The following is a 24881-nucleotide window of genomic DNA, read 5'->3' on the forward strand; positions in this document are numbered from 1 at the left end:
TGTTATACACTTCTCCACCCTCATCTGATAATCCAGAACACTTTGAGAATCTCACTTTTATCAGGTTCTGTAAATACTTGATTAATACAAAAACAAATAAAAATGACTAAAATCTTTATATACAATTAACAATGTTCAGATAATTTTCACCTCCTTCCCTACTACATCTGTAAAGACTCATCTGTGAGTGACCTCGGCCTCCTGTGTAAATTTGCTGGAGGGGGATGGTCTCTTACACAATACCTCATATAGGGTGGAGACTACAGCACAGCATACCCAATGCCATATTTACTGTTCTGGAAGGATCTACACAGAAAAAAACCTCAACATTTAGGTTACTCTCATACACATTTAATGTGGATTACTCATTGGGGTCTCAAACACATTTTGTAGATCTCCTGGAACCAAATTCATTAATTCAAAACAAACCAAAATTGTACCCGATTAGTCCCTCACTACTCCCCCCATTTGGGTTCAAAACTACATTTCAACATAATTTGGTTGGACACTATCTGGGGGGCAATAGTTTGGCCCCCTGTAATACACAACAGCCTGGAACAAAAATGACTTTCTCCTGACAAAAATACATTTTATCTTTAAAATGACTTGCAAGCATTAACCTGTAAAACATCTCACATTTTCCAAAATAACATTTAGGCAGCACTATAGCATGTGCCTCTTGTGTGAAAACAAAAACAGAACAATTGTAATTAGTTATTCAATAAAGCAGAAAATAATATATCTGGTAATATTAATTACTGCAAACCAATAAACTGTATATAAACATATGGAACAGTGGGGGCACATACATTTTCAAGACCCTGTGTCTCACAATATCTGTATTTTAAGTCATTTGAATTAACATCAAAACATTCCAACATTAAATCTTATCACATCATAACACATAAATATGCAGCGTAACTTTTATCGTTTTGCAGACAAATCCAGCGGTCTGTAATATTTTCCTCGCTTGGTGTAATTACGGACAACAGCGTATGCACAAAGATAAGAAACTTGCCTTTACCTAGAAAAAAAGACAGATTTTAACCCCATACACAAAACACTACGAATATTTTAGACTTTACTGCTGTTAAAAATAAGAGCATACAATATAGATCTAAAATCAGTGCAATATTGTAATCATTGGTCTCATCAGTCCACGCTCTATATACCAGTCTGCTTTTCAGACTTCACACTGCACACATCACACAGCCGTTACATCACAGTGCCCCCCTCCTCGTCACACTCTATCACACACGTTACATCAAATTCTACAGGAGGGGGTCACGCACTCACTCCTCACAGCTTCTGTTCCCACAATCTTAACAATTTCAATGCCGGCAAAAATTCTCCCATACAATGAACCTCCAAGTGTCACACATCTGTACAACAATTCAAGATAACGTACATATCTGCAATCATTCATCACACTATTGTATAGGAATTATCTACGTTCAAAACATCAAACGCATAATCTGTAACCGTGTCCAAGCTGTCGGCCACTATCTCTATATTATGATGACGTGTCTTTTCACCAGCGCACAGCGTCCTGCACTCCTGGGACGGAATCTACAATAGAAGAAAACACTGCAGCATGTGTTACTGGCAACTCTTTACTGAGGGAAATGACAAAATTAACAAGGCTATCATTTCATACTGATTTGATTGGGCCGGGCGTGACCTCATCAGGGGGTGGGGGCAGCCTCTCCCACAGGAAGCACATTGCTCAGCTGTGAGGTGGGGTTTTGCTGCCCACAATGAGGACACACCCAACATGAGGGACTGCCGCCATTATAGGGCGGCGCCTGGTCCTGTGGTGTATAATACATATAACATAATACAATGCCGTTCTTATTTCCAACTTCCCTTTGTTCTCCCGAATACCTTTTGCCCAGTCTCCGGCTTGTAGCCGTCCTCCCCTATGCATCCCGCACACTTCCATCAATTTCTTCGTTTTACTCACATACGTTTTCCCTTCCCTTCGCTTCACCAAATCATATGAATAGGATCGTCCGGGTACGGGTGATCCTGATGATTTGAATATGGACCGTAAACCATCCATTCTAACCGTCTATATTCTTCACGTAATTTATATAACACCTTTTGGTCTGCAACCCTCTAGTGACCGGTTCACCGTGGTCTGGCCAAAATATTACCTACGACTTATCACACGACTTATCAGTGCGTTACACGCCCCGCGTGCACCTGTCCCACGACTTATCAGTGTTTTATACACACCCCGCGTGCCCCTGTATAAGACAGGTTATATTGTCTATCTAGTCCCTAATTACCCAGAGGATGGTTAGTCGGGCGCGACTAATTTCTCACGGGTTCGTGACCACACAGCGGGGATGTCGCTCCTGTCGCCTAAGCTAATCCAGGCAATCGACCAGGGTTCTACAGACTACCACAAGACCGTCCACTAACACAGATAAGTCGAAGATTTATAAAATCAACTGACTTGCCGTGTTATTGTGGAGGTGATCAGGCTCCTTCAGTGGGAAGTCCCGGGTCGTCTGTTTCACCCTGTGATTGTCGGTTGTCCGGATTCTGAGTTCCCCTCGAGTGTGGCCCCACATTGGGCGCCAATTGTCAGGGTAAACTTCCTTTTCCCTGTTATTTCACACCGAATAGCCACCTCTGTAAATTGGAAACCGAGTGCATACATGGAAGAAATATACCAGGCAGACAAGTTGGTAGACATCCTCCCTCAGTGAAGTAGGAAGTAAGATTAAACTTTATTGAACAAAGAATGAATCTACAAATCTCCCCCCTAGAGATGTGGGACGCGCTTAAAGAGGCTCTGTCACCAGATTTTGCAACCCCTATCTGCTATTGCAGCAGATAGGCGCTGCAATGTAGATTACAGTAACGTTTTTATTTTTAAAAAACGAGCATTTTTGGCCAAGTTATGACCATTTTTGTAGTTATGCAAATGAGGCTTGCAAAAGTCCAAGTGGGTGTGTTTAAAAGTAAAAGTCCAAGTGGGCGTGTATTATGTGCGTACATCGGGGCGTTTTTAATACTTTTACTAGCTGGGCGTTCTGATGAGAAGTATCATCCATTTCTCTTCAGAACGCCCAGCTTCTGCCAGATCACGCTGTGACGTCACTCACAGGTCCTGCATCGTGTCAGACGAGCGAGGACACATCGGCACCAGAGGCTTCAGTTGATTCTGCAGCAGCATCGGCGTTAGCATGTAAGTCGATGTAGCTACTTACCTGCAAACGCTGATGCTGCTGCAGAATCAACTGTAGCCTCTGGTGCCGATGTGTCCTCGCTCGTCTGACACGATGCAGGACCTGTGAGTGACGTCACAGCGTGATCTGGCAGAAGCTGGGCATTCTGAAGAGAAGTGGATGATACTTCTCATCAGAACGCCCAGCTAGTAAAAGTATTAAAAACGCCCCGATGTACGCACATAATACACGCCCACTTGGACTTTTACTTTTAAACACACCCACTTGGACTTTTGCAAGCCTCATTTGCATAACTACAAAAATGGTCATAACTTGGCCAAAAATGCTCGTTTTTTAAAAATAAAAACGTTACTGTAATCTACATTGCAGCGCCTATCTACTGCAATAGCAGATAGGGGTTGCAAAATCTGGTGACAGAGCCTCTTTAAGCCCTATTCGCTCTATTCAGCTGTGAGTTCATCTGTACACTCCTCTTGCATTCCAGGGGCGGTGTCTCCATAGGCGTGTTCCCGATACAGGTTCCATCTTGTTTCATTTAAAATCTTTGTGGAATATACTGATCTAAAGTAATAATGTTTTTGCAAGCAATATACAGGCTAATGATCCCTGACAGTATTACTATCTGTTTTACAAGCAGATACATTTAAATTTAGAAAAATGCAAATTTTTGCAAATTTTATCCAAATCTTGGTGTTTTTTCCAAATAAATATTGAATTTATCAACCACATTTTTTCACTAACATAAAGTACAATATGTCACGAGAAAACAATCTCAGAATCACTTGGATAGGTAAAAGCATTCCCAAGTTATTACCACATAAAGTGACACGTCAGATTTGAAAAATCGGCTTCGTCCTGAAGGCCAAAACAGGCTCAGTCCTGAAGGGGTTAATGGCAAAATTTGCTCGATATATTAAGCCTAATGTGTCACGAGAAAACAATCTCAGAATTGCTTGGATAGGTCAAAGCATTCCCAAGTTATTACCACATAAAGTGAAACATGTCAGATATGAAAAATGAGGCTCCGTCAGGAAGGTCAAAAGTGCCCAAAGAGGGAAGGGGTTTTAAAGTTGGTTCAAATAAATGTTACTCTTTGTGTCATCTCTCCAAAACACGTGGTTGGAGGATAAATCCCCATATGTATGATCTGCTGTGTTTGACGTTCAGGGAAGTGTGGTTTCTGCCAAAAAAAACCACAAAAATTATACGCAACATATACGTTTAGTATCGAAAGTAAACGTGTTGGTTATTGGCGACCTCTATGCCCAGCACAGTTTTACTTCTGTCATTTATAATCGAATCATGAAGTACAGTAAAAAATAGTGTAGTACCGTGTTAGCCAAAAGACAATATGAAATTATATATCACTTCATGTACTAATTGTCTTTGTGTAACATCTAAATGTTGTGCTTTTTTCTAAGTAAATCATTTGTTAACTCGTCTGAAGAAGGAGCCTCTGTGCTCTGAAAGCCGCATATAGAACTTTTATGGTTAGCCAATAAAGGTATCATACTTATTATACTTTTGTCTTTTTTGACATAAAAGTATTTAACATTTCATATAATAGATTCATGAAATATAACAGACATTAAAACATAAGAAAGCATCACAGCTATGAAATAAAATATTACTTACCGCAGCTGTACCTCACATGATGGGAAGAGGGAAAGACAAGAATGCTCGTCTTCTGGCCTGAACCTGGATCATAGGTATTACCAGGGTCTGAGACTAACCGTACCCCTTCCAAGATGTTACCTATGAACTTCAGAGACCTCCCACTCAGTGGCTATGTGGTGGCAGGTCCTGTCTCCCCCAGGATAAACTCCCCCTCACTGCACTGGACTCTGCTGCACCTGAAGATAGTAGCACCTAAACCTCCACATGTCCCCATAACTACATAAATGTGATTCAATACTATAATATGTAAGCAGCGATGTCATGTGACCAATATTATTATGAGGACAATATATAACATTGTGTGAACTCATTCCGTTATTGCAGCAAAGCTATAAAGCAATCTGGTCCTGGTCATGTGTGATTGCTGGATGTACTGACATCTAGTGGCCAATGTAAAAGCTGCAATTATGATCATAAGTTTACAATCGATTTTTATATGTATAGTTGTGACAGACTCCAGAGGGAAAAATAAAAGAGTTTATTACAAAATATAGTAAAATAAAGATCAGATTCTGATAATTCCCTTTTAAGGCCAGAGCTACACCCAGATTTTTTTGTAGCGCTAATGATTGATTTTAACTCTTGAGTGACAGCTGCAGCCTTGGCCTAATACATCAATTAGACACCATGAAAACACAATCAGTAATCCAATTAATTTCAGAACATCAGCGCTATCAGTAAAACCTGTAACACAAAGCTGTGTAACAACCAGTGACATGTATCTCCCTCCCCGGATAAAAACGCAGATCAATGTTCTAGGATGGATTCAGATCAAAAACTGCAATGTGATTCCTGGGAAATCTGTGATCTTGGTTCTTATAGGGATGCACAATGCATCAAACGTCGATACTGTGCATCCTCAAACGGTTAGATACAGTTATTTCATGTATTTCGATACTAAGATGTGCAGCCGCCCAGCTCAGTATTGTAACACATGAATATATGACAGCAGGCGTTTGGCTGTGTAATACAGCCATTGCCCCGCTCCTGAGGAGAGTGCGCACGGTCAGCATGAGATGATGCGACCAGCACTGCACTAAATGAGCGCCGACACTGAAGACAGAACATGGCGGACGCACTGCAAAACACCCCCATGTTGTGTACTCAGTGCCTGCACCCCCGCTCATTAGAACCGCGCCGGCCGCATCACCTCATGCTGACCGGGCACCCACTTATTGTTAGGAGCGGGGCAATGGCTTACACAGCCGCAGCCCCGCTCTAATGGCGGAGATCAGAGAAACCTCTCATCTCCGCCGCTATTTCCCTGAATGCTGCGGTCAAAGCTGACCGCAGCATTCAGGGGAAAATGAGAAGGGGGTTTCCCTTTGGATCGCGTCATAGGGAATTCCTGTGACGCGATCGAGGGCCACACCATATATGGGCAGACAGCCCAGGGTCAATTGAAGGACCTGAGGGCTGTATGACCATATTTCCTGTTGTTAGGGCCTACTGAAGTATGTCCTAACAACTGCCTGTGTACTATGAGTATATAGATATATGCCTGTGTACTATGAGTATATAGATATATGCCAGTACATTGAAGTTTAAAAATAAAATAAAAAATAAAAAGTAATGTTAAATTAAAAACACACACACACTAAAATAAACATTAAAATAAGTCTCAATACATAAAATATATACACATTCTGTATCGCTGCGACCGTAATAACACATTTATTGGAAAACTCCTTTAATACAATACAGTGAAATCCAGTGACTCACAGGTGATGTCTTCTCAGATTGGAGTCGCTCACTTTTCCTTTTCTTCTTCATCCGGCCCAGATTGCCCTGACGCCTTCTCTTGACTACAAATCGCCTCTGCAGAATTTGCAAAACAAACATCTTTAGCTTCCTCGCTTTTCTAGCACCTCCCCAAACTCTACAAAAACCACCATTCATAATGCCCCAGATGGAAATAATGTCCCCTCGGTGCCACACACTATAACAGTACCCCATACAGAAGTGCCACACACAGCCCCCCCTCCCTAGTAGATAGCGCAACTCAGCCCTCCCCAGTCGATAACGTCACACAGCCCCCCACCCTAGAAGATAGCGCCACACAGCCAGCCCCCAAATTTTATTTTGACTTGCCTATCCCCGTGTAATGACGGGGTAGGGAGACAGACAGGTGAGTCCTAATCTACTCGCCACTCAGTCCCTGCCTACTTGCAACGGCCCGTCCTAGGCGACGGCGTACAACTGGGCAACGGTCCCTACGCTCAATAAGTGCACGACAGACAAACAGACAAGAGTACACAGAAGCTAGGGAAATGGGGCAGTTGCCCATGGCAGCACCGTGAGCAACGAGAGTAGTGAACGAGCCGAGTCAAACCAGGAGTGTATGAGGTACCAAACGCAGAGCAGGAGAGTAGTGAACGAGCCGAGTCAAACCAGGAGTGTACGAGGTACCAAACGCAGAGCAGGAGAGTAGTCAGTAAGCCAGGGTCAAAATGAAGCAGAGGACAAATAGTTCAAGCAGCAGCAGAGCCAGGAAACAGGCAGAATAACAGGCAAAGGAGGAGCAGGAAATGCAGGTATAAACAGACGGAGGGCGGGAGCTAGCTCCGTCTGGCCAGGCTGTGATAGGCTCTCCCACTCCTAAGCCTCCCAGCCTGACTGGTAGAAGATAGAGTCACTCTCTCAGACGTAGGAGCAGGTGCAGACTGATTACCCACGGGCGTCGACACAGAAGCTGTGTCTGGCAGATCCTTTACACCCCGTTCCTGCAACGGACAGAGTGCTCCACAGGCCAGTGTGTTGCAATGACATGATCATGCCGGGCTGTGCAGGGACTCTGTCCCAGTGTCTTATAGGCTGCAGGTCTAACGTGGCCTGCAGCCTATACTATATCCGCGTCATGAGGACGCAGATATAAGTTAATGTGGCAGTCGCTAGCACCAGGGCCCCCTCCCCCCTTCAATATTTATGTGCCGGGTGGCATGCGCCTCCTCATGCCGCGGGCCACGTAGCAGCCGCTATAGCTGCTATAGTCAGCAGGGGGTCCTGAGAGGATGGGGCCCTGGGTAATTGCACAGTTTTCCCCCCACCCCTAACGCCAGCCCTGCCTACAAGAGTAAGCAGCGGGGCAGGGAGACAGCATCTCTCTGATCCTCTGCTGGATAAAAGCAGCTTGCTGCCTGGGCCCACCAGAGAATTCTCCAGTTCTCCGGTGGGCCAGTCCAACGGCGATCATGTGTAGCGTAGAGGTCCGTATGCTTTAATTATTACTGATGACCCCCCCCCCAGCTGTAAATTACTCAGAATGGTGGCGATGGCTGCTCATTATCCATAAGTACTAATCAATAACCGCAGAATTCAACGAAAACCCTGAATGTAGATTAATTTTTATTAATAATCCATTACCCCAAATAACTGCACCTGTAGAAGTCATTGACTGAACGAGGACATAGCAACATGTGACCTGTAATAATGTGAAGACGGAGGGGAATGGAGGACACAGGGGCCACAGACTGAGATCTACAATAGATTGTGGAAGAAGGAGAGTTCTCAGCGACTGGTGACACAAGTTCCTCCATCCAGCTTTATGACTATTCTATATTCCACGTGCTGCAATAATCACCGATTTATGACATGCCATAAAGTGAGGACAATAGTCAGGAATTCTGTATTTCTAGAACATGGGTTTGGTGTCAGTGGACATATCATCACATAGCTGCCGGCATTCCTGACACCCACCACACACAAGAGGTGTATGACATTGTCTAGCTCCCAGCATAACACCCCAAGGTGAGCACAATCTTGTCACCTTTTGCATAAAAAGCATTTTTACCGTTTCATGCACCATGTGCGCTTTGTTTTGTTTTTTGCATTCCGTATTGTCTAGTGATGACACTTACTAACAGCCGGGGACAATTTCCCTCCACATTCACAACCTACAGATTTTATAGTAACGCTCTGTGGACGCGTCACCCACATCTCATCTTCTTCTTCTTCTTACAGTTTGGATAGTAATGATCTACCAGACACTTCCTGCATCCAGTTGGCATCTGGAATAAGGAATAACCGGTCCCTGAAGAAACTTCTCCTGTCTGGTAACCGTCTGTCTGGTCCTTATCTCAGTGACTTGATGGAAGCTCTGTCCAGTCCAGACTGCGGGATAGAGGAATTACGGTGAGTATAAGAGATGTGTACAGGACCGAGACATGTGGGGGGGGGGGGCACAAGTTTTACGATATACTGGCCTTAATAAATGCCTTGAGGGGTGTAGTTTCCAAAATGGGGTCACTTCTCAGGGATTTATTTTATTATTTCACATCAGTGCCCCTGCAATTGTGAACCAATACTTTTTAAGTCGCCAAATTAGGCCTCAATTTAGCATAGGAACTCTTTCACTCCTGAGAGTGGTCGAATGTCCAGGCAAAAGATTAGTGCCCCATGTAGGGTGTTTCTAAAACTGGGAAACAGAGTATATTAATTAGAGAGCTGTCTTGTTATTGTGGCACAAGCTGGGCACCACATATTGGCATATCTATGGAAAAAAAACAATTTTCACTCTGCAACATCGAGTGCACACTAATTTCTGCAAAACACCTGCGGGGTTAACATGCGCACTACACCCCTAGGTGAATACCTTGAGGGGTGTAGTTTCCAAAATGGGGTCACTTCTGGGGAGTTTCCACTGTTTTGGTCCCACAGTCGCCCAGAAACCAATCCAGAAAAATCTGTGCTCCAAAAGCCAAATGGAACTCCTTCCCTTCTGATTCTTGCCGTGTGCCGAAACAGCAGTTTATGTCCACATATGGGGTATTGCCGTACTCTGGAGAAGTTGCTTTACAAATGTTTTGTTTCTTTTTTTCCTTTATTTGTTGAGAAAATGAAAAATTATGAGCTAAGGCTACATCTTATTGAAGAAAAAGGATTTTTTTTTATTTTCACTGCCCAATTCTAGTAAGATCTATGAAACATTTGTGGCGTCAAAATGCTCAATACACCCCTAGATGAATTCCTCAAGGGGTGTAGTTTCCAAAATGGGGTCACTTGTGGGAGTTTCCACTGTTTTGTCCCTTCAGGGGCTTTGTAAATGGGACATGGCCTCCCCAAACCATTCCTGCTAAATTTGAGTTCCAAATAGCGCTCTTTCCCTTCTGAACCCTGCCGTGTGTCCAAACAGCCGTTTACGACCACAGGAAATGTCATAAACGTCTGATAGATGTGGGTCCCAGCACTTATATCTAGAACTGACCGCAGGATCCAGGCGGAGACCGGTAGTGAGAGGGTCTCCATTCTGTTCAATGGGAGTTACAGAAACAGTTGAGCAAGAGCTGCTGGGCTGATTCCATTACAACCATACAACAGAATAGAAAGAGCTAAACGCGACCCTCTCTCCCCCTGGATTCTGCAGTCAGTTCTAGATGTAGGTGCGGGTCCCAGCGTTGGGACCCGAATCGAGCAGACATTTTTAACATTTCCTGTGGATACGTAATAAATGTCTAAGATGGGAAAACTCCTTTAATACAATACAGTGAAATCCAGTGACTCACAGGTGACGTCTTCTCAGATTGGAGTCGCTCATTTTTCCTTTTCTTCTTCATCAGGCCCAGATTGCCCTGACGCCTTCTCTGTACAAATCGCCTCTGCAGAATTTGCAACACAAACATCTTTAGCTTCTTGCTTTTCTGGCACCTCTCCACCCTCTACAAAAACCACCATTCACCACTTCGTCCCAGCGTCTTATAGGCTGCAGGCCTAACGTGGCCTGCAGCCTCTACTATTCAATTATATCTGCATCCTGAGGATGCAGATACAAGTGAATGTCGCAGTCGCTAGCACCAGGGCCCCCTCCCCCTCTAACATTTATGTGCCGGGCGACATGCGCCTCCTCATGCCGTGGGCCCGTAGCAGCCGCTATGGCTGCTATAGTCAGCAGGGGGTCCTGAAAGGATGGGGCCCTGAGCAATTGCCCAGTTTGCCCCCACCCCAACGCCGGCCCTGCCTACAAGAGTAAGCAGCGGGGCAGGGAGACAGCATCTCTCTGCTCCTCTGCTGGATAAAAGAAGCTTGCTGCCTGGGCCCACCATAGAATTCTCCAGTTCTCCGGTGGGCCAGTCTAACGTTGATCAAAATCATGTGTAGCGTAGAGGTCCGTATGCTTTAATTATTTATGATGACCCCCCCCCCCAGCTGTAAATTACTCAGAATGGTGGCGATGGCTGCTCATTATCAATAAGTACTAATCAATAACTGCAGAATCCAAAAGAAAACCCTGAATGTAGATTAATTTTTATTAATAATCCATTACCCCAAATAACTGCACCTGTAGAAGTCATTGACTGAACAAGGACAGAGCAACATGTGACCTGTAAAAATGTGAAGACAGGAGGAGAATGGAAGACACAGGGGCCACAGACTGAGATCTACAATAGATGGTGGAGGAAGGAGAGTTCTCAGCGACTGGTGACACAAGTTTGTACATCCAGCTTTGACTATTCTATATTCCACGTGCTGCCATAATCACCGATTTATGACATGCCATAAAGTGAGGACAATAGTCAGGAATTCTGTATTTCTAGAACATGGGTTTGGTGTCAGTGGACATATCATCATATAGCTGCCGGCATTCCTGACACCCACCACACACAAGAGGTGTATGACATTGTCTAGTGATGACACTTATGTATTTTACGAACAGCCGGGGACAATTTTTCTCCACATTCACAATCTACTATTTTATAGTAACGCTCTGTGGATGCGTCACTCACATCTCATCTTCTTCTTCTTACAGTTTGGGTGGTAATGATCTACCAGACACTTCCTGCATCCAGTTGGCATCTGGAATAAGGAATAACTGGTCCCTGAAGAAACTTGACCTGTCTGGTAACAGTCTGTCCGGTCCTCACCTCAGCGACTTGATGGAAGCTCTGTCCAGTCCAGACTGCGGGATAGAGGAGTTACGGTGAGTGTAAGGGATGTGTACAGGACCGATACATGGGGGGGGGGGGGCACAAGTTATACATGGATTTTATTCTATTTTATACTCCAAACCATTGTTATGTCTATGGGATAAACTTCTGATTGCACCTTCATATGTGACGTCTCTACTAGCACCCGACTGTCTCCTCTCCTCATATCCCTTCTCCTCTCTGACATAAAATGCAGGTTGTAAGAAATGTCATCTACCACTATTATCATTACTATTCCCCTATTGTATATGACGTTTTATCAGAGACGGGGGAGGGGCTGCATCACATGGAACCACATGGTTGACAAGTGACATGAGACATATTGATGGAGGACGTGCATCATTTATAATCCTGCTCTGTGACATGTATAACAGATCAGGGGGCGTGGCTAAACCGCTCACAATGGTGACATCACATGTATTATGGACTGGCACAATAATTTCCTGTATGTGTATGATAGCCATGAGCTTGTGTAAGGAAGAGAAGTGTCTTCTGTGCCATGGGTTGTGCCAAACACATTATACAACATGCGCCATCCAGATGAATTTGTCTCAATCCGCAGTAAATTTATCATCTCGCTCTTCCTTTGTGAAGTGATGTCTCATGACATTAGTGATAAATCTTCTCCATTCTATTGGCCAGTAAAATCTATGGACACGTGTCTGTGTATATGTTGTGAGAGTTTCCTGGCATACAGAACATCACATACAGGGTAGCAATCAAGTCCAATGGCCCTTTTATACTGGCCAATTATCGGGCAAACAAGTGTTCAAAGAACGCTCGTTCCCGATAATTGCCCTGTGTAAACAGGGCAACGATCAGCAGATAAACAAACTCGTTTATCTGCGGATCATATTAAAAGTGGAAAATATTATAGTTGTCCGTGTGTAAAGAGGGAATTGCGCTGCCGACATGATGATAATGTATGGGGACGAGTAAAGTCAATTATAAGTGCTGTTTAAAGGGACTAAGTAGAGGAAACATAAGTACGTCAACACCACCCAAATGGACATCTCAGAATGAGACCTCCTCAGAGCCCGTTAATCAGATAAGTATACCAGGTACAAAGATCCCAGTCACATCCCAGTTCTCGCCCTACTATGAAAATCTCTCCATGGCTTCCAAACTTTCAGGAACAAGTCCCTTGAGAAGGTGTGCCAACCCAACAATTCTTCCAATGATTGGAGCTGGTGAACCTTAGACCACCACATGTCCATCGAAGGAGGGTCCTCACTGCGCCACTTCAATGGTATCAACAGTTTAACCGCCGAGATTATTAAGGTGGACAAGTCCTTTCGTACAGGGGTAAAGTCTCCCGAAGGAAGCCATAAAATGATCAGTTCAGGTGTCAATGTTAAAGAGCGACCCACAATATCATTAATAACTCTTTCCACCTGAACCCAAAAAGGTCTGATTTTGGGACAAAACCACCAGATATGCGACAGTGATCCAGGAGGTAACCTGCATCTCCAACAAACATTTGAAGAGATGAGACGTATCTTATATAGATATGCAGGAGTACGATACTAGCGAGTTTCGCAATTTGTAAGAATTCTCCTGATGTCTTACACAACATGAGAACCCATGAGATCGAGACAAAATAAAGGAGACTTCCTTTTGCGAAAGAACAATATCGAATTCTTTTTCCCACGCCATTAAGAAACAGGGTTTGGATGGGGCCAAATCTAAAAGAAGGTTGGTATAAATTTTGGACAAGGATCTGGCTGGAGACTGTGGCATAAGGGTATAATTCTCAATCCAAGTAAGATCTGAGTATGGAGAAGGAGCTATAGCCAAAAGCTTGCAGCACGCTGGTTCAAAGTCATACCGATGAAGAAATGTCACATTAGCAGCAGAGGTAGATCAACCTGTCCCATATGATTGAGCCAACAGTGCATTCAGGTCAGGAGTAACCCTACCTATAGTCACCTCACTGACCCCAAGAGAACCCAGTAGAGGCCATAACGACGACCCAAGAGAGGTTATCCTATCCGTAAAATAAGGAACGACCCCCAATGGAGCTATCGGAGAGACGCAACCCCTAGCCATATTCAACACCTTAGACTTCTGACAGACTTTAAGCATACCACGCGTCATATCACTAACTAAAATTGTTTTCGGTGGCAATGGTAATTTAACCCAAATCAAGGGTAGGCATTTCTCCGAGAGAACCCGTCTCTCCAGATCCAAGTAGCTATGGGTTAGTGAGGTGTTAGCAGGTTGCGACCAACGAAGCAATTGAATTGCTTCATAATATAACTCTATATCTGGTAAAGATAAACCCCCGTGTTTCTTTTTTTAAAATAAGTAGTCTATGGGCCAATCTGGGACGTTTCTCCCTCCATAAAAAAATAATAAAAAGACTTCTGAATCTATTTAAGTGACTAGCTGGAAGGTCTATGGGGATGCTTTGCAGTGGGTACAGGATCTGAGGGAGCACATAGGTGGACAATACGTTTTTTCTACCAATCCACGAAAGAAAGGGTATATTTATTTTAGACAGAAATTTTTGGATTTTCGGGACAAGAGGAGCAAAGTTCAAGGAAAATAGTTGTCTGGGATCCGCTGGAATTTTAATGCCCAAATATTGGATAGCCAAAGGCTGCCATTTAAACGAAGATATGGACTTTAAGTGTACTAACTGATCATGCGGTATAGAGATACCCAAGGCCTCAGACTTCCCATAATTCATTTTAAAATTAGAGATGTCTCCGAATTGAGCGAAGATGTCCAAGATCAGCGGAATCGCAGGAAGAGGTTTCGTAACTAACGGCAGCAGATCATCTGCAAAAGCCGCCGTCTTATAAACGCGTCCCCCAACCCGGAGACCTTGAATGCCATCAGTTTGTCGAAATTTCAAAAGAAGGGGCTCTAACATATTAACAAATAGGGATGGTGACAAGGGACACACCTGCCGTGTTCCATTCAAAATTGAAAAGGAATCAGACAAGGACCCATTAATTTGACTCCTAGCAGAGGGTTCTCGATAAAGGGAAAATCTAGCATCTATAAATGTGGATGGAAAATGAAATTTCAATAGAGCTCTCCTCATGTACTCCCAACAGACCCTGTCGAAAGCCTTTTCGGCGTCGGTGCCTAGCAAAACCATAGAGCCTCTTGATTGACGAACATGTAGAATAGCATGCAGAACTCTACTCACATTATGTTTACCCTCCCGTGCCTTCACAAGCCCCACCTGCTCATCTCCAACAATTAAGGGCAAGAGCGGCTGCATATGCCGTGCCAAAATTTTCGCCCACCATTTGACATCGCAATTTAAGAGCGAGATGGGTCTATAGCTTCCACACTGCTCGGGATCCTTCCCCTCCTAAGGAAGAATAGTAACAAACGCTTCCAAAGACTGTTTAGGAAGAGAGGAGCCCTGCAGTAAAGAATTGCAGACCACTATGAATTTAGGAATTAGCTGTGTCCGAAATTTTTTATAAAAGGAAATAGGCAAGCCACCCGGGTCTGGACTTTTTCCTGAAGGAATTGAGTCCAAAGTCTTTCCCACCTCCTCCTCCGTAATTGGTGCTAAAAGCACTTCACATTGTACATCAGAAAGGTATGGAGCTGATATATCTGACAAAAATGCAGTTATGCGTTCTTTCCGGTCTGACATAGGAAGAGTAGTCCCCTCGGAGGTATCATTCAAATTATACAACTTGGAATAAAAAGTCTGAAAGGCCTTGGCTATATGTGGTGTTGATGTCACTATCTCTCCCTGATCATTTTTAACAGCCTCTATAAACACCTTGGATTGCCTCTACTTAATTATCCTAGTCATCAATTTAGAGCCCTTATCCCCATGCATATATGTCTGACAACAAGCTGCCCGATACGCCTTAGTGGCTTTATAATTAAGAAGGTCTCGAAGTTCTTGGCGTAATGAACAAAGCGATCTATAGTCTAGAAGGGAACCTGTCCGTTTATGCACCCCTTCAGTATTGGAAATCTGTGACCGTAAGCTTACAATGTGTTTTGATCTTTGTTTCTTAAGGTAAGAAGCTAAGGCAATAAGCTCCCCCCTCATATAGACTTTATGTGTCTCCCATGGGATGGGCCTGGAGACTTGTGGGAAGTCATTAAATTGAAAAAATCCCTCTAACTTGGAGGCAAGAGACGCACTATTCTCGGCGTGTTCTATGATCGTGTCATTCAGTCTCCAGACCCAATCCCGTCGAGGACACACCCCAATTCCAAAGTAATACAACCCGGTGTATGATCCGAAACCGTAAGACTCCCTATATCAGCGCGCTGCAAGTTCGAGAACAAAGATAAAGGAAGGAAGAAATAGTCTATTCTATGATAAGTACCATGGGGAGCAGAATAGAATGTATAATCTTTAACCGATGGTTTACCAACCCGCCAAGTATCAACCATTCCCAATCTAGACATAAGAAATTTGAGCTTACGAAGTATCGAGGGGGACAGAGTCTGAACCAAGGAGGTTGAGTCAATCGGTAAATCAAGAGACATTAAAGTCTCCCCCCAAAATAAGTTCACCCTCCGAAAAGGACTTAAGGGACAAGAGGGTAGACCGCAGCCATCTATATTGACCAACATTAGGAGCGTATAGGTTAGCTAACGTAATCTTCATACCAAATACATGTCCTTCCAAAAAAATATATCGTCCCCCCTCATCCATCATGGATGCCTCTACTTGAAAAGGCACATTCTTGTGAATAGCGATAGAAACCCCCCTTGACTTAGATGAGTAAGTACTGTGAAACCATTGCGAGTAAGTACTAACGGGTAGCGTAGGAATGTGATCAGGCCTAAAATGTGTTTCCTGCAGAAATAAAATTTCAGGAACATGAAGTGATAAAGAACTAAAGACCCTGGACCTCTTCTGAGGGGAATTCAAACCCTTCACGTTAAGAGCAAAATTTTAACTTGCCCATCTATGTCTCTGACCAATAAGCATTATAGCAAGCGACCAAAGAGTAGACCATCCAAGAGATACAATGCCACAAACAAACATAAGAGATAAAATAAAAATAATAATGAGCATAATAAAGAAAATAAAAAAATAAAATACATCAAATTAAATCCTCCCTATTATCATGGAATTAGGAGGTGCAGTATCCCAAGACAGAGGCAACATAAACAGCCCCTGCCTGAGGGGTGGAGAGAAAAAGCCCACCATGAGATGAACAACACTACATCAAAACTAAGATGCATAAGACTTATCAGTTACACATAAACACCAAAGTGAATATAAAAAGAACGTATTATTTCAGAATATATGAAGCTATTGTCCAGTTAGAACCGAGTACCTAAGGAGCATGAGGATTATGACAGATTCATTTGTCTGAAGCTGGCCATCAGAATATAAAATAAGAATGGGAGGACAAGAAAGAGGTGGAAAAGAGAAAAGGGGGGGAATGGGAGGAAGGGGGAAAAGAAAAGAGGAGTTGTGTTGGAGATGGATGCGAGGGGAAAGAAAGGGAGGAAAGGAAGGGAGAAAGGGGGGGGAGAAAGGGAGGGGAGGGGTGGAAGAGAAAGGGAATAAAAGGATAGGGGGAAAAAAAGGGGAGAGGATGAAGAAGGAGAGGGTAGGGGAAGGAAGGGAAAATAGAAGAAAGGCTAAAGTAAGTGGACACACAATCACAGAGGTAGAACCATCTTAACCTAAATTACCTCCACTGAATGCCCAATCAAATCATCACATAAGAAATGTGAAATTCCCACGGCAACTCCGAGACCACAATGAGCAGTGTCAGGTGTTAGCTACAGAGGCGAGACACTTCTTCGTCTTGGGCGACTTAGGATTCCCCATGGGTTGCCCACGGCTGGCGTGATTTAGGTAGCGAGAGTTCCATTGCAACCGGCATCCAGGAAGGGACAGCTATAGGACTCAAGTCCAACGTTTGCCACGCTCGCTCTAGGTCTTCAGGCGTGCGAATCGTTCTCTGTCTCCCCGCTTTCACAGTCGCCAGCCCAAAACGGAAAAAGCCATCTTATCGGGAATTATGAGCCCGTAGAGCATCCGTAACGGGCTTTAAGATGCGGCGCTTCGCCAGCGTACTAGCTGCAATATTCTGAAATAGCACAAGTTTAGTTCCTTCAAACATTATCTTCGGAGGATCCCTAGCAGCCTTCAAAATTGCCGCCATGTGCACAGAGCTGAGAATTCCACATATAACATCCCGCGGAGGCTCCGTGGCAGCGGGTTTAGGCCTGAGCGCCCTATGAACCCTCCCAATGATCAACGATGCCACCCAAACCACTCCTATCAAGGAGGTAAAAATCTGTAAGACGGTACCTGGTAATGAATCCATAGCGACCGACTCTGGGAGACCTCGTAGCCTGACATTCCTCCTCCTACTATGAGTCTCCTGATCCTCCAGGTGCAAATATAAGCCATTCAAGTGTGCAGTATGATCCGTCGCAGTTTTGTGCAGAGACACACTGTGATCCATAACAGAAGCCTGCGCCTCCTCCAAAGCCAGGACCCGATGTCTGTTTTTATCTCCATGAGATCGTTCATCACCGGAGTAAGGGCCTGCAGCAGGGTCTCTTTAAGGTAAGCCCTGGAAATAGGTTCGGCATCCGCGTCCCCCGCACAGTCATAAGGGGCATAAGAGCTGTCCGAGTCATCTGCACGTTGTTCCTCTTGCGAGAGGACCGGCACCATTTTGGATTTCCCCGCCGGCGAGGCGCCTTTCTTCCGAAATAATTTATCCATCTCGGGTAAGGATTTATGGTGCCTAGGGGTACCTTGGGTATCCTTGTTCCTGTCTTGCCCCGTTTTCACCATCTCTGAAGGGTTGCGGTCGGTGTAATTAGCTAGTTTTGACGAGTGTGAGGTAGAGCTCCGGGATAACACTACCATCACCCAGCGCAGCAAGCTCCGCCCCCCGTGAAGGCTTGTTTTTTGAGGGATGACTTGTAGTTTCTATTGGCACTATTTAAATTGCCAATGTACTGGGAATCTGAAAAAAAATTCAATGTGGGGTGGAATTGGAAAAAACTGCCATTCCTCCATGTTTTTTTGGGGGGGGTTTAATTTTTTACATCTTTCACCGTGTGGTGAAAACGACAAATGTACTTTATTCTGCTAGTCAATACAATTACGACGATACCAAATTTATATAGGTTTTTTTTAAAATTTTTAACTCCTTTTACAAAGAAAAAAATTCTGAAAGCCATAACCTTTTCATTTTTTCGTCGGTTGAGCGGTGTAATGGGTTATTTTTTGCGGCACGAGCTGTGGTTTATATTGGTACAGTTTTTTGGTACATACGTCTTTTTGATCGTTTTTTATTTTCTTTTTTACCGCTAAATTGACCAAAAAACAGCAATTCTGGCGTCTACATTTTTTTTTTTACGGTGTTCACCGTGCGTTAAATAACAGTATATTGTAATAGTTCGGACTTTTACGGACACATCGATATCAATTTTATTTTTTACTTTAGAGGAAAATTGGAAAGATTTTTTTTTTACTTTTTAATTTTTAATTTTTTTTTCACTACTGAAAACTTTGTTAAACTTTTTTTTACACTTTTTATTAGTCCCCCCTAGGGGACTTGAAATCTCAGTCACTATTTAGCGTATACTGATCAGTTAGATCTAAGGGATTAATATAAAATAACAGGTCGGGCTAAATACAGGGTTATCCACACCTGAGAATGAAGCGACCACAGCCCTGTATAAGCACTGTGGCCCTCCCAGCTACGTGCAGCACAGACCTATTCACTTGTCAGGACCCCCACCAATTAAAACGTAATAAAAACTGTTCTGTGTGAAGTTTTACAATTTCTATAACACATTGGGGAGGGGAATAAGGAAAACATTTCCAAATGGGTGATATTAAGAGGATGTAGAAGGTTAGAAAAAAATCTCTGCTTTTCTTCTAAAACAGCGCCACACCTGTCAACAGGTTATGTGTTGTATTGCAACTCCGCTCCATTGAAGGGAATGGACAATATCACAGCCGACCCGTGGACAGATGTGGCGCTGTTTGTGGAAGAAAGCTGCAATTATCTGTCCTGGTTAAACAAGGGAACCAGATATCAACTAACCGGTTATGGAGAAAATCCAGCCTGGTAAATCATACACGGCGCTGTACTTACTTACTTTCATTTTAATAATTTTTATATATTTTTTTTTTGTATTTTATAAAGAAAAAAATAATCCAGAGAACAAGAAATGTAGCCCTGGAGACTAAGAAGTGGTCAGTGATCGGAGATCACGGACCAAAAACGGGGATGACAAGGGGAACACAAGGAGGCGGAAGACAGGAGTGGGAAGTGAATGGAGCAGATGGGAAGTGCAAAAAAGTAACTTTTTCAAGTTTTTCTGCACATTTCTCTTGACACAACCGCTCTGAACTACTCTCTAACGCCAACAGAGGTTCAGGGCGGGTGCGGGAAGATGTGAGGTCTAGGGCAGGAAATGATGTATGCGATCGCTGCTATTGGTTAGTAGTCACTGACTAACCAATAGCCTCGATCGCCAGGGTGGGACCACCGCAATTGGTTCTGAAGTATTGAGCTGTGATAGCCTGCTGTAGGAAACAGCAGGTATCACAGTTCAAACACACGCCGGGATTAAATGGCGCTGTGTTTATTCAGGACAGTACATTTACTGAGCTGAGCGCTAACGATGTGCTCAGCTCAAGGTAATACTGCTGAGCGGGAAGGGGTTAAGGGGGTGTAGTTTTCAAAATTGGGTCATTTATGGGGGTTTCCAGCATTCGGACACCCATAAAAAAAAAAATCTTTTATTGTGCAATAGTAAAACAAAGAAAATTTGGTATTGCTGTAATCATAGCGACCTGCAGAATTACGTTATGTCATTTATACCACATCGTAAACGGCATCAATTTAAGACTTAGAAAAGAACGGTTACAATTACTTTTTCAGAAGGATGTATTTACGTGGCAAAAATAAAAACCCTTTCTGTATATACACCTTTAAACAGCGCAAAAACAAAATGCTAGAAAAAATAATAATCTTTTACTTTTTCTATCCCCCAGGGTGGGGGGGAGGGATGGTTTGTTTGATTAATATATATATATGTGCCATTGAAAAATGCAACTGGAAAAAAACAAGAATTAAAATAGATACATGAATAGGAAAAAAAAAAAAAAACTATACCTCTTGAGATGCGGCGAGAAAATAATAAATAAAAAATTGCTGTGTCCGAAGAGCCTAAAATAAGCTGCGTCCTTAAGACTTTCTTCACACACTTTTGTGGCAATTTTTTGGGCCTGTAAAAAACACCATGAAAGCCATAACTAGAAGAAGCTGCATTTTGAAAGAAAAAACAAACCTAAGGTGGAAAAAGACAGCACAAGAAAAATGCACTTTTTGTAGCGCGTTTCATATTTGCCTATTAACGTATAGCCGAAACATTAGAAAAAAGAGAAAAAATTGCGGTGTTTTTCCTAAAACGCTGTGTGTGGAGGGGTTTTCTGATCTTTAAAAATTGAGATTCCATCTTCAGGCTGATCACTGACTAATCTGAGGTCATGTGAAATCCTTACAATATAAAGTCGCTAACACTAGCGGATTCTGTTTTTTGTTCTAGTATGAGTCGCAATGGATTATCTAAAGAGGAGGAGGAAGCCTTAAGAAACCTGGGACGACACAAACCAAATTTGAAGATTATTTGCTGAACAAACAAGAACCTGGATTTCTATCTGTGATGAGCAGACACCCGGTCAATACTTCTTCAGGGGTCCAGTATTAAGTGTTTCCTGGTGCATTATGGGCAATATCTCTGATCTGCAGAGGAGGAGGAAACCTCTTATATTATAACATCCTACAGGAATTCTTTCCCAGTGCCCGCAACGGGGACAAGTCCTACATATTACATAACAGATGGATTGTACAACAGTGTGATACGCTCAGAACCTTCATATCTACATTGTATTTGTGGACAGTCTGCGGTTAGGATATCAATGTACAAATCTGAGACCGAAGTGTGGAAAGTCTCTAGATCCTCCAGCCGCCATCTATGTAATAAGCTCCGTGTTTTATCCTGTAAAATCCATACATAGATGAAGACAAACTGTGGGCCAACCATGAGACCATCTGTGTAATGTTATCAGCTCCAGGACAGACTGACAGACTGTCCAACACAAGGAAAGCTCATTTTAAACTATTTATTAAAAAGCAAATCCACTGAAAAAGAAAACAAGACTGACAGAATACAAAGAAACATAGTAACAGAAACACAGCATCTGTATGGAAAAGGGATGATAGGTATATGGCATAGGGATGGTAGGTGTAGGGCAAGGAGACGGTAGGTGTATGGCATAGGGAATGGTAGGTGTATGGCATAGGGAATGGTAGGTGTATGGCATGAAGATGGTAGGTGTATGGCATAGGGATGGTAGGTGTATGGCATGGGGATGGTAGGTGTATGGCATAGGGAATGGTAGGTGTATGGCATGAAGATGGTAGGTGTATGGCATAGGGATGGTAGGTGTATGGCATGGGGACGGTAGGTGTATGGCATAGGGAATGGTAGGTGTATGGCATAGGGAATGGTAGGTGTATGGCATGGGGATGGTAGGTGTATGGCATGGGGATGGTAGGTGTATGGCATAGGGAATTTCCAGCTATTAGGTGACTGATGATAATCATGTTTTCCTCCTATACCATGCTATTGTATATAGATTTCCTGGGCCAGCAGGTGGTCGCCTGATCATGCAGCAGAATATAGCACATAGGTAGTAAGGCTACGCTGAACCACCAACTTGTGAGTTAGCGGATGTTTCCTGTATATAGGACATAATATAGGTAACACGTTCTGGTAGACGCTCCTGATAGACCTGTATGGCATGTCTGTCACCTGAGAAGGACATGACCGTATATCTTAGTGATGGTTAATCCATGTACCTCTGTATAAATATGCTCTGCTGCTAGTTGTGTGCTCTGAAGTCTTTCTGGAAGTAAAGTCACATGTGAAATAAACATCTTTTACCATTGTAATTGTTTGTGTCCCGACTCCTGCAATTCCTGTGACCTGTTATGTTACATAATCCTATCACATATGTGCAGGTAAGTAGTCACACACTGACAACAGGCAATACAACTTTTCCATGGGGAGCCGTGTGGATTTAATATTTCTGCTGTGGAGATGGTACAAGAGTATGGGAAGGGAAGAGATCAGGGGGAGGGGGTTACACCAAACATGCCAGATTTTGTGGAGTTTGTTGACACAGGCGCTGTACATATATGATATCTGTTCATATGGGATAATAAGTTAACCCTTTAATGACGCAACCTAGTTTGGGCCTTAGCTCAGAGCCCATATTTCAAATCTAGAAAACTAGAAAGACCCCAGTAGTTGGCAGGTATATGAATGAATCAAAGAACTAATGTACTTATGGCACAATGAAACCAAATTTCCCAACTACTGACTGAACAATGGTAAAATATAACTTTTATTAATATGCTATTAAAACGTCCAAGGAAAGAAACGACTGACGCAATGAATTAAAATGTATAGCTAAAGTCAGCTGGCACATGCTCTGTAGAAACGATGCCTTCACTGTGGCAGGATAGAGTATGATAGATGCAACAGTGTAAGTGCTTGGATCAGGAGCTGCAGACTGCTAAACATACGCTAGTTTGCGATTAATCGTGGTATGGAGGCCGGTCTGACATAGCTGTTTAAAAGTATCTTAGCCTCCCCCCCCATGTTTAAAACAGCGTCCTCAGGGGGTCAAAATGGGTATAGTGAGCGGGCATTGTAATTCCTCTTCCTTTAAAACCTCGGGCATACCTAACACAGGAATCACCTGTGTAGGAGCCAATAGGATTCCCTAACTGGAGACGAGCCTACATACAACAAGATTGGCAGGTGCATTAGCCAATCAAGAAGATATACACAGGGTCCAATCCATGCGTGCGGGATGCGCATGCGTGTAGCGTTCCAGGCTGGACATAGCCAATTTTAGGATCCAGAGAGCAAGTGCACATGTCTGGGCACTTGGGATTTACGATGCGGAGATTATATCTGCTGAATTAACAAGTAAGTAATAGATAAGTGCCATGGAGGACAAGTACCTAAGTTAGGTCTAAGGTACTATCTTTGAAAGATGTCAGAAGGACCTATAAAAGGTAGGTACGCTACGTAGTGTATGGAAATAATAAGTGATAACCTTGTGTTGTATTAGTGCATACACATTCTGAAATCATTAGTTATATTCATTAAAAAGTGAATCTGTCAGGATATACGCTCCGTAGAAGGGCCCAGCAGGACAATGTATTTGAAAGATAGTATTAATAAAACAGGTCCTATTTAGGATATCTCAATTTAATATAAGGAAGAGGAATAACATAGACCCAAATGGACATATATAATAATAGCAGAAAAATATATGTGGTATCTTTACTTACATACACGTTGTCTGCTATCATTATATATATGTCCATTTGGGTCGATGTTATTGTTCAAGAGGTAAGCCAACCCAAGTAAGGCCATTTGGGTCGATGTTATTGTTCAAGAAGTAAGCCAACCCAAGTAAGGCCAAATCCCTAGTACATGATCCCTGGCAAAAAGAGTTTGGCCTATCACTCACACTAGTAGGCACATAATATTGAAAAGCTTTCTGACTTATTTGACAATATTACAGTATATGTTTCTGATGCTTTAAATAGAACTAGAACACTTACCAGTCAGCTTATCTTAGTAACTAACCAGCATGCTATAGTCCTGGACTATCTCATAGCATCCCAAGCCGGTATGTGTCAGATAGTAGGCCCTGCCTGCTGGCATTATATAGAACCCTCTGGCCTGTTGCAAGTCAAGTATGATATCGAGCAGGATAATAAGGTAAAGAGTTCAGGAAAGTTAATAACGCTCAGGATAACTGGAATTCAGATTTGCTGAGTTGGCTAAACCCAGCTGACTGGTTTAAGGGAATAGGTGGTTGGTTTTACAGAATATCACATGTAGCTTTGTAGGTATTTATTATAGGAATACAGATTTATCTGATAGTCAAACTAATTTTTTATGACAACGAAGTGTTGTAACGGTTATAAAAACCAACGCAGATTAAAGTTCTGTGTGTAGAAAAAGGAGAAACATTGGGACATGAAATAATTTCTTCATCTTTGTTTCC

The 24881-nt window shown here is 43.0% G+C and overlaps 1 protein-coding gene across 1 annotated transcript in view; it reads left to right on the top strand.

Annotated features, from left to right (window-relative positions):
- LOC142665292 (NACHT, LRR and PYD domains-containing protein 12-like) overlaps positions 1–22055 on the top strand; it is a 102638-nt gene extending 80583 nt beyond the window's left edge. Inside the window, exons 15-17 of the mRNA XM_075844942.1 lie at positions 8838–9008; positions 11620–11790; positions 21335–22055. Coding sequence (XP_075701057.1) covers positions 8838–9008; positions 11620–11790; positions 21335–21422 — 430 coding nt within the window. The 3' untranslated portion in view covers positions 21423–22055. The remainder of the gene's footprint in view (positions 1–8837; positions 9009–11619; positions 11791–21334) is intronic.
- The last annotated feature ends 2826 nt before the right edge of the window (positions 22056–24881 follow it).

This window comes from Rhinoderma darwinii, chromosome 12 (assembly GCF_050947455.1).
Source record: "Rhinoderma darwinii isolate aRhiDar2 chromosome 12, aRhiDar2.hap1, whole genome shotgun sequence".
NCBI lineage: Eukaryota > Metazoa > Chordata > Amphibia > Anura > Rhinodermatidae > Rhinoderma > Rhinoderma darwinii.